At 39.3% G+C, this 13,723-nt stretch overlaps 1 protein-coding gene across 4 annotated transcripts in view; it reads right to left on the reverse strand.

Moving 5' to 3' along the window:
• LOC136877529 (zinc finger protein OZF) overlaps positions 1-13,723 on the reverse strand; it is a 76,333-nt gene that overhangs the window by 11,960 nt on the left and 50,650 nt on the right. For all 4 annotated transcript variants that reach the window (XM_067151646.2, XM_067151645.2, XM_068228537.1 and 1 more), the window contains exon 3: positions 3,911-4,057. In XM_067151646.2, coding sequence (XP_067007747.2) covers positions 3,911-4,057 — 147 coding nt within the window. The remainder of the gene's footprint in view (positions 1-3,910; positions 4,058-13,723) is intronic.

Consider the following 13,723-nt stretch of genomic DNA (forward strand, 5'->3'; position numbering starts at 1 on the left):
TAGGTCAGGGAGCTGATGGCACTTCTCCACTGTTGCTTCTCCTTCCACCACTCCTCTTCAGTAATTGAATTCTAGTCTAATCTTCTTTTTCTCATACTGTTCTTGACAGAGTCAATTTGTCTTGTCCTGGGCCTCCCTCTTGCCCTCTTTCCTTCTATCTTAGCCTCAAATACTTGTTTCGGTATCCTTCCCTCCTCCAGCCTCATAAGATGTCCAAACCATCTCAGTTTATTCTTCTCCATCATATCACTCAGTTTTTCTACCCCTATCTGTTTTCTGATCTCAACATTTCTTACCCTGTCTCTCCTTGTCTTCCCTACCATACTCCTTAGGATCTTCATCTCACTGGCCTGAATTTTACTCTTATTTCATGCTGTCGAAGTCCAAGTCTCTCATGCATACGTTAATATAGGGGTATAGTACAGTTGTACATTATCTCTTTACATTTCAGAGGAACTTCTCTGTTCCACATCAGGTTCCTTACATTCTGGTAGAACATATTTCCCACTTGTACCCTTCTGCTGAACTCCTTATCCAACCTTGCATATTGCATTATTTCACTTCCCAAATATTTTAAATATTCAACAACCTTACGGTTTTGTCCCCTGCTACTAACTATTCATATTCCTTTTATTTCCCCTCTTGTCATCACCACTGTTTTGCTCTTTTCCATACTGATTTTCATACCATATTTCTCAATATTGTCATTTAAAGCCTCTAGTTGGATTTGCACTTCAGTATTGTTGACTCCCCAGATCACTATGTCATCTGCAAACATCATTTTCATATCTGCTCCATATCTTGCCCTTATTTCCTTTAGAATTTCATCCATAACCATTATAAACATAAGTGGAGGCAATACACTTCCCAGTCTTAGACCAGATTGGTTTCTAAACCAATCTGTTCTCCCCACTGGAATCTGGACACAACTGGAACAATTGTTATACACTGCTTTAACTAGCTCCCTTGATTGCCTTACACATCCTTTTCTTTCCAGGCTTTCCCATGCCTTTTCTCAATTAACACTATTGTATTCCTTCTCTAGATTAAGGAATATGATCAATAGATCTTTTCCATATTCCCACTGTTTTTCTATCTGTGATCTCATGGTAAATATAGGGTCTATCATTGATCTGCCCTGTTGAAATCCATACTGCTTTTCTTCTAAATTTCTTTCCACCCTTCCTCTCATCCTTCTTTCTATTATTCTCTTGAATATTTTGGCTACCTGTGACAACAGTGTAATTCCTTGATAATTGTCACATACTTGTCCCCTTTCTTAAATACTGGCATTACTGCACCTTGCACTTTCCTCCATATACATCTCAGTAGCCTATACATTGAAACTTCAGAATGCGAGTAACTTGGTCTACGAGTGTTTTGCAAGATGAGCAAACATTTTAAATAAATTGTAACTTGATAAGCGAGTGAGGTTCAGCAATACGTGCGTCACGTGTGCCTACATTTTCCCCTCCCCTGTGCCTTTGCTGAATGGATGAACGAGGTGAAGAAATACCTTTCAGAAAATAATATGCCTCTCAAAAGTCTTGCTGGTTATGGACAATGCTCCTCCTCATCCTCCAGGCCTTGAGGCATTACTTGAGGAATTCAAGTTCATTAAGGTTAAGTTATTTCTTCCCAACACTACTCCACTACTCTAGCCTATGGATCAGCAAGTCATTTTGAACTTCAAGAAGCTATACACCAAAGCACTATTTCAGCGATGTTTCAAAGTGACCGAAGGAACAAACCTTACCCTCCGAGAGTTTGGGAGAAATCATTTTCCCATCGTGAACTGCCTGAAGATCATCGATAAAGCCTGGGATGGAGTCACCAAGGGAACTCTCACTTCTGCTTGTGAAAAGCTGTGGCCTGACTGTATTCTTGGACATGACTTTGAGGGGATTGTTGGTGAAAATAAGCCGCCGATTGCCGATGAAATTGTGTCCTTAGGGAAGACTATGGGGTTGGAGGTGAATGACGTGGACATTCAAGGGCTGGTGGAAGAACATAGCCAGGAACTGTCCACCAATGAACTGATGGACCTGCATTGCAAACAACAGGAGGAAGTTGCGGAGGAGATCTTACGCGGGGAAGAGGAGGAGGAAAAATCAGTGGAATCTCTCACCTCACCTGGGATTCGAGAGAAGTGCAAAATGTGAATAAGGGTGCAAAATTTTGTAGAAAAACATCACCCGAATAAGGCTGTAGTAGTATGAGCGATGAACCAGTTCAATGACAATGCACTGTCATATTTTCATGAAATCCTCAAAAGAAGCCAAAAACAACAGTCATTGGCAGGCTCCTCGTTAAAGTTGCACGAAAAGGAAACAATTCCAGTGAGCCAACAGATATCAGTGATTCCGTTAGTGAAATTCATGCTACACAGTAATTCTTCTCATGTCATCTCTCATCTCCCTCCCACCAACAATGATTCTATTGTAAAGTAAAGTGCAGTTTAATTTGTTTAAAGTTATATTTTGTTTCAGAAATGGTATGCGAATAAATATTTTTGTGTCGTGGTCGAATCATCCACGTTTCAATTGTTTCTTATGGGAAAACTTGCTGTGATATACGAGCGCTTTGGATTACAAGCATGTTGCCGGAACAAATTATGCTAGCAATCCAAGGTTCCACTGTATAACCAATGTAGACCAATAGGTCCTGCTGCCTTCATCATTTCCACACATATTCTATCCATCTCTGCTGCTTTTCCTATTTTCATTTGTTTCCACCTCTGTTTCTTGATCATCCACATTTACCATTACACTCTTTTCTGTATCATTTCTCACATTCAGGAGTTTATAGAAAGAATCTTTCCACCTATTATTATCTCATCTGGGTCTAATATTACATCTCCACGCTCTTCCTTCACTTGATTTTGTGTAGATTATTTTCTTTCCTTGTATTTTTATCAATGTATACAACACCATTTTTCCACAATTTATATCCTTTTCTGACTCTTTTGAGAATCTCTCCCAACAATTTTTCTTTTCCTCATTTACCACTTCTTTACACTTCTAATTTCCTGATACTTAACCTTACTTCCTTCTTTGCTATCTGTATTACAATCTTACCAGGTTTTCTTCTTTTCTTTAACAACCTCCTTCACCTTTTCATTCTACAAATGTCTCCTTTTACTTCACTCCTGCCAGAGGTCCGCCACATATCTTCTCTGCACAGCCTATAAACGTGGTTTTAAATTTGGTCCATTCTGTTTAAATTCCTTCTGAGTCTTTTTATCTTCCATACTTTTATGTTTTTATTTTGTTCTGTCTTGTTTCTTCTACTCTCACAAATGTAACTGCAAAACTTCTATCGGTTGCAATTTCTTAATTTATAATTTGCTTTTATGTCACTCCAATACAGATGTGTCTTATGGAGACAATGGGATAGGAAAGGGCAAGGATCAGGAAGGAAGTGACCATGGTCTTAATTAAGGTACAGCCCCAGCTTTTGCCTGGTGTGAAAAGAGGAAACCATAAGGGCTGCCAACAGCAAGGTTCAAACCCACTATCCCCCGAATGCAGCTAACATCTATGTGACCTAAACCCCACAGCCACTTGCTCGACTTTTTGAAATACATTTTTAAAATAGTGTTATAGCTGAATGCCCAAAGTCAGGTAACATATAATGAGGGATATTTGTTTTCAGCTAAGTCCTCTTTGTTTACAAGTAGTTACAAATGACAGCTTCTAATTACAGCATTTTGTTTGAAAATTAAAATAATGGTACAAACATATTACAAACTCTTTTTTTTTTGACACCTTAACAATTACTTTTTAAACTCTCTGAAGAGTAATATATTTCACTCTGGCTTAAAACCTGTAGATCAAAGTCTGACACAGATTCATTACTCAAGAACTGCAATGCACAATGTATGACAATAATACACTTGACAAAAACTTACTTTGCTGTCATCTTCCACTACCACCAAACAAGATGGTCCAGGAATTGCTTCCAGCTTCTTCAATGAAGAAACATCAGATTCTGGATCAGGCTTCACCCATACTTGTGTCAGCTGATTACATTCCTGCTCCAAGATACATTCAGGTTCCTGGAATGATGCAAGACAGAGTTATGGGTGATAAACAGTTACAATGCTGGATAAAAAATTTGCACCTATTCAATACATAGTTATACTGCGTGTATTTACATTACATGGGTTGCTTGGAACCAGTTTCAACCCTACTTGGAGTCGAAGAATAGATGCATTCGAACTATGGTGTTGAAGAAAACTCTGTCGATTTCTGCAGACTGCAGAGAGATATTAATAAGTCTGAATTACAGGAATGTTCTACTCCTTTGTTTACATTGCCTGCTTCCTACAGAAAGTCAGTGCTTATTCTCTATCCAATCCTTTGTTTACATGGCTTGCCTGCTTCCTCCAGCAAGTCAGTGGTTGTTCTACATCAGATATTAGAGGCAAGTCTCAACCACTCTTCAATATATAACAGATCCTTCGTTGTGGCAGGGTCACAACTTTGGAATTAACTCCCAGCTGCTGTCAAGAACTCAAACTCAATATCAAAATTTAAGACTGCATGTAGGGATTACCTGTTGAATACCGCTGATTGTTTCATGCGTATGATGACGTATAACAGGTTGTGTGATTGTGGTTATTATTATTATTATTATTATTATTATTATTATTATTATTATTATAGTGTAAATGTACATAATATTTAGCTTCTTACTCATGTACATAGATCACTTTTATGGCCATACTTATATTTCCATTTATTTTTTGCTTATTTTTTCAGTTTATATCTTTTGTATCTTCATTTTTCATTATGACTTTGTCTCTTTCTTTTCATCTTTACGCTTTGAATTTATTATTTTATTCTACATTATTTTTTGAACTCTGCTTTCTTTCTTCATTATATGTTGTCCAAATCTGTAATTTTTAGCTTATCTTTGATTTTATAATAGAATAGTACATTTCTTTTACATATGTATTATCTGTAAATTAATTATGTGGTTAAGTGTAAGAGAGGGCCACGAGCCCTAACTTTGCCACTGATAAATAAATAAATAAATAAATAAATAAATAAATAAATACATTATCATTATAGACTGTTATGCCTTTCAGCGTTCAGTCTGCAAGCCTCTGTGAATTTACTAAACGTTGCCACAATCCTCGATTTGCAACTAGTGTTGTGGCCTCATTTAATTCTATACCTCTTATCTTTAAATCGTTAGGAACTGAGTCTAACCATCGTCGTCTTGGTCTCCCTCTACTTCTCTTACCCTTCACAGCAGAGTCCATTATTCTACTAGGTAACCTATCCTCCTCCATTCGCCTCACATGACCCCACCACTGAAGCCGGTTTATGCGTACAGCTTCATCCATCGAGTTCATTCCTAAATTAGCCTTTATCTCCTTATTCCGAGTGCCCTCCTGCCATTGTTCCCACCTGTTTGTACCAGCAATCATTCTTGCTACTTTCATGTCTGTTACTTCTAACTTATGAATAAGATATCCTGAGTCCACCCAGCTTTCGCTCCCGTAAAGCAAAGTTGGTCTGAAAACAGACCGATGTAAAGATAGTTTCATCTGGGAGCTGACTTCCTTCTTACAGAATACTGCTGATCGCAACTGCAAGCTCACTGCATCAGCTTTACTACACCTTGATTCAATCTCACTTACTATATTACCATCCCTTCCAAGATGCCAGTGAATACTTTGCCTGGTATGCTAATCAATGAGATACCTCGATAGTTGTTGCAATCCTTCTTGTTCCCTTGCTTATAGATAGGTGCAATTACTGCTTTTGTCCAATCTGAAGGTACCTTACCAACACTCCACGCTAATTTTACTACTCTATGAAGCCATTTCATCCCTGCCTTCCCACTATACTTCACCATTTCAGGTCTAATTTCATCTATTCCTGCTGCCTTATGACAATAGAGTTTTTTTTTACCATCCTTTCCACTTCCTCAAGCATAATTTCACCAACATCATTTTCCTCCTCCCCATGAGCTTGGCTGTTTGCAACACCACCAGAATGATTTCCTTTTACATTGAGAAGATGTTCAAAATATTCCCTCCACCTCTCCAGTGATTCCCTGGGATCTATTATGAGTTCACCTGAATTACTCACAACACTGTTCATTTCCTTTTTCCCTCCCTTCCTAAGATTCTTTATTACTGTCCAGAAAGGTTTCCCTGCTGCTTGACCAAGTCTTTTCAGGTTATTACCAAAAATCTTCCCACGACTTCTTTTTGGATTCAACAACTATTTGTTTCACTCTGTTTCTTTCATCTACATAAAAATCCCTGTCTGCCTCGGCCCTTGTTTGGAGCCATTTCTAATCAGCCTTCTTTTTACGTTTACAGGCTGCTCTCACTTCATCATTCCACCAAGATGTTCGCTTTTTGCCATCTTTACACACAGTTGTTCCTAGGCATTCTCTTGCTGTTTCTACTACAGCATCCCTGTATGCCACCCATTCACTTTCTATATCCTGAACCTGCTTACTGTCTATTGTTCGAAACTTCTCACTAATCATATCCATGTACTTCTGTCTAATTTCCTCGTCCTGGAGATTTTCTACCCTTATTCATTTGCAGACAGATTTCACTTTCTCTACCCTAGGCCTAGAGATACTTAGTTCACTACAGATCAGATAGTGGTCTGTATCATCGAAAAATACATGAAAAACTTGTACATTCCTAACAGATTTCCTGAATTCAAAGTCGGTTAAGATATAATCTATTATGGATCTGGTACCCCTAGCCTCCCATGTGTAGCGGTGTATAGCCTTATGCTTGAAGAATGTATTCGTAACAGCTAAACCCATACTAGCACAGAAGTCCAGCAAACGCTTCCCATTCCCATTAGCTTCCATATCTTCCCCACATTTACCAATCACCCTTTCGTATCCTTCAGTTCTATTCCCAACTCTCGCATTGAAATCGCCCATTAGCACTATTCCATCCTTGCTGTTGACCCTGACCACGATGTCACTCAATGCTTCATGAAACTTGTCAACTTCATCCTCATCTGCACCCTCACATGGTGAATACACGGACACAATTCTTGTCCTAATTCCTCCAACTGACAAATCTACCCACATCATTTGCTCATTTACGTGCCTAACAGAAACTATGTTGCGTGCAATGGTATTCCTGATACAGAGCCCTACCCCAGACTCTGCCCTCCCCTTTCTAACACCCGTCAAGTATACTTTATAATCTCCTATCTCTTCCTCGTTATCTCCCCTTACCCGAATATCACTTACTCCTAGCACATCCAGATGCATCCTTTTTGCTGACTCAGCCAGTTCTACCTTCTTTCTCCCATTAATATTGATAGCTCCCCATCGAATTCCATTTCGTTCGCCAAGTTGTTTCCAAGGAGTCCCTCGCCTGTCAAATGGGAGTGGGACTCCGTTACTTCCGTAGGTCCGAGGCTTGCTTAAAATGTTCTGAGCTCGGTAAATGCACGAAGCAGGGTGCTACCCTACTTGCACATAGTCCAAGTGAGGATCTCTCCTCTAACGGGTTATGGACCACCGGTGAATTGTATAGTCCTAGCCGCCTGAGCACAAGGAGGGCCATGACTCAGAATATGTCCGAAATGCCCACTCCCATTCCATAGCAACTGGTATCCCGACTCTCAGGACCACTTACTAGGCCACTCAGCTGTTGCCCATGGTTCACGAACTAGGACGTGACTACAGTAACCCACAAACAATAAATAAATAAATAAATACAACATTGTCTTTATATGGTATACATATATTTTAGTTATCACATAATCTGTTTAATTTTTACTTGACTGAAGATGGCCACTAAGTGGCTGAAACTAGCCCCAAAACTTGAGTAATATCATTTACTTGACATATTGTATCGAAAAGGTGGATCCTCTTGTCAATTTATTCTTATAATTGCTCTTCAATACAGAGCAAAAATGAAATTTATAGCTTATAAATCAGTATGAGTGACTGCAGGTAGAAGAAAAAGGGAAGATGAGGAACAGGGAACTACTGCTGAGAAGTGTGGAAGTGGGAGTAAAGAAGAAGGTAGGAAAGGGAAATGTAGAGTAGAGGATAGGAAAAGACAGGTTGAACAGGGTTATGGTAGGGAGAAAAGGAAGGAGGAAGTAGCTTCTGCAGCCAGCAATCAAGATGGGCTGACCAGAAGGGGAGGGGATCAAGCGAGGTAGGTAGGATTGAGGCTCTGGTCATGGGGGATTCCACTGTTAGACATGTGGGGAAAATGTGTGGAGGAAAGGGAACCAGGGTATAGTGTTATCCAGGAATTAAGTTAAGGCAGATATAGAGGAAAGTAGACGAGGGGGAGGAAACGGAGAAGGTGGTAGTGTTTCATGTTGGTACCAACAACGTAAGTCAAGCAGGTATAAGTCCCAACATAGTTAGGGATATGTGGGATCTGGTAAATGCAGCAGGGGTGATGGTTAAGGAAACAGAGATTGTTAACAGTGGAATACTGTATAGGAGGAATAGTAACTGGAAGGTGATTGGAGATTTAAATCAGGCTATGGAGTTGGTGTGTGGGAAACTAGGAGTGAGATTTCTAGATCCTAATGGGTGTGTAGGAGATAGGGATCTGCACTCAGATAGCCTTCACTTAAACTGCAGTGATATGTATAAGTTAGGAAATTTGTTTAGAAGTGTAATAGGGAGGTATATTCAGGGAAACAGGGTGGTCTAGGGAGTCGTGATAAGGGTACAAGGATCTGGAAGTCAAGTAGGGATGACATAAAAATGTTAGTGTTGAACTGTAGATGTATTGTAAACAAAGGGATAGAATTAATTTAATAGATATATATTTACCAGATATTGTAATAGGAGTTGAACCAGGGCTGAGAAATAATTTAATGGACACAGAAATTTTCTCATGGAGCTGCGGTGTTTATCGCAGAGATAGGATAGGAATGGTAGGAGGGGGAGTATTCATTCTGGTGAAAGAAGGATTTGTAAGCAACGAAAAATTTAAAGATGACAAACATGAAATTCTAGGTGTAAGGCTCATCTCTAAAGATAAAAGGCAACTTGATGTCTTTGGAATGTACAGACCGGTAGAGGGTAGCACTGATGCTGATTCAGAATTATTTGATAAGATAATCAACTATGTGGGAAACAATATGGAAAGGAATACGATTGCAGTGGGTGATCTCAATTTACGAAATGTCAATTATAATCTATTAGATTTGTCCTGTATTGATAATTCCAATAATCACAAGTATAAAGATTGACTTTCCACCTAATCAATATTATTATTTATTATAAGGTATTTGAAACATTTTACATTACAACACCGGTTTCGGCCCTATATATAGGTCATCTTCAGCCGCTGAAGAACCTTGATCTTTCTTAAAAATAACATATAATGCTAAAACACCACTTATTCTAATTTCAGATGACTAATTCTAGAGCTTCTGTGGCTCAGGCAGCAGCACACCAGCCTCTCACTGCTGGATAGTGGTTCAAATCCCAGTCACTCCATGTGAGATTTGTGCTGGACAAATTGGAGGCGGGACAGGTTTTTCTCTGGGTACTCCGGTTTTCCCGGTCATCTTACATTCCAGCAACACTCTCCAATATCATTTCATTTCATCTATCAGTCATTAATCAATGCCCCCAAGTAGTGCGATAGGCTTCGGCAGCCAGCACAATTCTTATCCTCGCCGCAAGATGGGGCTTCATTCATTCCATCCCTAACCTGGTCACTGACTGGAAAACAGGTTTTAGGCTTTTTAAAATTCTACGTTACATTCATACATTGTAATGTTAAAATGTGCTTGGATGGGAAATGTAAAAGCATGACGAATATAAGAACAAGTGTGAGGACTCCTGGAGTTCAAGTGCACCCTATCAGGCAGTGCTAGAGTGGGCAAGCTGCACAGTACCAATAGTGGTCTTAGGAATGATCCCAGAGGAAATGTATTACTTTGTAACTGATAAGCATATACTGTACACTGTATTTTATAAAAAAAACAATGAGCGATTACAATTAAAATACCACGGTAGGGTACAATGGCAAAAAAATCATACATGGAAATAAGAGCTATGGCCTTCATCACACGCTGCAGAAAGCAGCAGGTTACTGGAGTGCAGATAAATAACATATAACTCTCAACATATTAAAACAAACACCCATAAACATTAGACTGATTTTGTAATTCCCCATTTGCTGCTGTACTCCCGTCTTCAATCTTCTTTTTTTCTTTTCCTGATGGTGTCTAGGTTCATTTTCTTGTTATGAGTTTCACGGGACTTCATCTCGCTTTAAATTTCGGCAAATTAGGGAAAATGTGAGGTATTGCACCTGGACGTAATTGCCATCTCACATGAGAGATATCTACTTTTTTCACCATTCACTATAAAATTATCTGATTTTACTATCAAATCATCAGAGAAATAAACATGACGAATTCTGCTATTACGTGTTAACTCAGTATCTTTCTGTGGAATAGCTCTGCCCCATTTTACAAATTGATTTCTAACCTTCAGAGGTGAGGAAAATCACAATCATCAACTACTCTACCATAGCCTGACTTACAGCCAGGCACAAAAAGTACGGCATGCAGAACTATTAAATTAATCAAGCCACATAAGATACGTGCTTGAAGCACACAACACACAATGAACCGAGTTCAGGAACTGAAAGCAAAGAAATTTCATCTTATTCACTGAAATATCTTGCAGAGTAACGTCTCCCGCACTTTTCTATACCTGGCTTGCCGTGACTACTGGAGCACATGTTGGATATAATCGCTTGCAGTTTTTGCAGTGGTGGGACCATGAACTACCATGCCATAATGGTCTTACATTCATCATGGTAAAAGTCTAAAATTGTTCAACAGTTCATTATGTCACTGATCCTGATGTACAATTACACACATTTCTTTTTATTTTTGCATTACAATATTAAAATGGAAGGGCATGTATAGGTAATTTAAGGCAGAAACAGGTTCCAAGGAGGACATCCCAGGATTCATTAATGAACAAGGGGAGTGTGTATGTGAGGATCTTCAAACGGCAAAAGTGTTCAGTCAGCAGTATGGAGGATTGTCCCAGTTAAGTTTGGATGATTTTGACATACCTTTTGTCCTAGGCGTTTCCTTTTCTTCAGACCTGGCTTTGCTCGATGTGATAGCCACGGGCATTGACTATTGCCCTAAATCTCAAATTCCACCGTAGAGGACTTCGACAGAGTACAGGAATAGGAATATTTTCCCATACCTCCTTGCACACTTTCCAAAGATCCTCAATAGTGGTGGGACGTCTAGAAGAAAGTCCTCCTGTCAAAGGCACAGAAGTCCATTGGTGAGGCATCCTGGAATTTGACAGGGATGTCACTAAATGGTATGAAACAGACACCCGTCTCTGCTTCTTTACTGTCTTAGTAGGTGACTGATGATCTGGCAGTATGACTGGATGCTGGATCCATGGAGATCCAGACATTTGAAGCATCCTCACCATACAGCCAAGGGATATCTTCATCGAAATAGGGGTCCATGACTTTCTTCTGGAAGCATTTATCTTCACATTCTTTGGCACTCTGAGGATTCTGTTTTTATCCAGGGCACAATATCCTGCTACTACCATGAACCCCCAAGCAAACTTATCTTTGTTTTCCTTGACAAAGACTGAGTGCCTGTTGGGCCTTTAGGGCGAGAGTAAATTGCCCCGAGCTTGTTGGTGTCATCCATATAAACCAAAGCTCCATCCATGATAACAACAAACTGGCATTTATTACCTGCTAGGTAGTTTTCTGGCATTAGTAAACTGTTCTTTAACATGCCTTGCTTTCAAAGCATGTTCACGTGCCTTATGCTGTTTTACCGGGTTCAGATCTTTTTTAATTATACGGCAGACTGTACCCTTAGATATGCTTGTGTGGTTGGCAAGAAGTCTTTGAGCTGGTGGATTTTCCTTCAGGACAGCAGCCTTTACCTTCTTAATGATGTCTGGAGTCCTGGAGAGTCAAGCTCTCTTCCGCGGCAGTTTTTCAAAGTTGTCGTTTCTGGCGGGAAACCATTCTGATGTAATTTTATCACATTGCCTTACAGAGGACTCACTAGTGTTGGGACATTTCATTTTATACTGGTGTACAAAATCTAGATAATGAGAAATTAGCACCGGAAAGACCAACAATGTAGCCTTGCCATATATCTGCAATTCAGCAGGCCATGAGGCAACAATGGTATGATATGACAGTATGCAACACTTCTCTAAATCACACTGAACAGACTGAACAAGAAACAACAACATGCAGCTGCTTTCAGGAGCAACATGTGTGCTCATGGTCGTGTCCAGCGTTAACTGGGGCAACCCTCCGTATATAAAGATTGTTGGTTACAAGGATAATGTCCAGATAGAAAAGGTGACTACTACTAAACAAGTATCAAAATTTACCTATGACAACAACATTTACAATAAGATCCAAAAGTTAAAAACTAGAAAATCAGCTTGAATTGATAAGATCTCTGCGGATATACATAGACAACTGGTTGGGATACAGTACCATATCTGAAGTACTTATTTGATAATTGTTTGCATGAAGGAGCTATACCAAATGAATGGTTAGTTGGTATAATAGACCCTGTGTATAAACGAAAGGTTGATAAACATAAAGCTGAAAATTACAGGCCAGTCAGTTTGACACGCATTGCATGTAAGCTAGAGAAAGCATTCTTCTTGATTATATTAGACATGTTTGAAAACATTAATAACTGGTTTGACAGAAGGCAGTTTGGGTTTAGGAAAGGTTATTCCACTGTAGCTCAAGTTGTAGGATTCCAGCAAGATATAGCAGATATCTTGAATTCAGGAGGTCAAATGGACTATATCGTGATTAACCTATCTAAGGCACTTGATATGGTAGATCATGGGAGACTAATGGCAAAAATGAGTGCAAATGGCCTGGACAAAAAAGTGACTGAATGTGTGGCTATATTTCTAGAAAACAGAAGTCAAAGAATTAGAGAAGGTGAAGCTTTATCTGACTAATAATTAAGAGGGGAATTCCTCAAGGCAGTATTATTGGACCTTTATGTTTTCTTATATATAAATGATTTGAGTGGAATCAGAGATAAGGCTTTTTGTGGATGATGTTATTCTGTATAGAGTAATGAAAAAGTTACAAGAATGTGAGCAACTGCAAAATGACTTACAGAATGTTGTGAGATCGACAGTAGGCAATGGTATGATGATAAACGGGGGTGAAGTCAGGTTGTGAGCTTCACAAATAATAAAAGTCCTCTCAGTTTTAATTACTGCGTTGATGGGTTGATAATAATAATAATAATAATAATAATAATAATAATAATAATGTTATTTGTTTTACGTCCCACTAACTACTATTTTACGGTTTTCGGAGACGCCGAGGTGCCGGAATTTAGTCCCGCAGGAGTTCTTTTACATGCCAGTAAATCTACTGAAAGGAGGCTGACGTGTTTGAGTACCTTCAAATACCACCGGACTGAGCCAGGATCGAACATGCCAAGTTGGGATCAGAAGGCCAGCGCCTCAACCGTCTGAGCCACTCAGCCCGGCTTGATGGGCTGAGAGTTCCTTATGCGGATCATGAGTACCTAGGTGTTAATAAGGAAAGCTCTTCATGGGGGTAATCACATAAATGGGATTGTAAATAAAGGATACAGATCTCTGTATATGGTTATGATGGTATATAGTAACGATGTAGAGGAGAGGGCATGTAAATCTCTGGCAAGACTCCAACTAGAGTATG

The sequence above is a fragment of the Anabrus simplex genome, chromosome 7 (assembly GCF_040414725.1).
Source record: "Anabrus simplex isolate iqAnaSimp1 chromosome 7, ASM4041472v1, whole genome shotgun sequence".
Taxonomy (NCBI): Eukaryota; Metazoa; Arthropoda; class Insecta; order Orthoptera; family Tettigoniidae; genus Anabrus; species Anabrus simplex.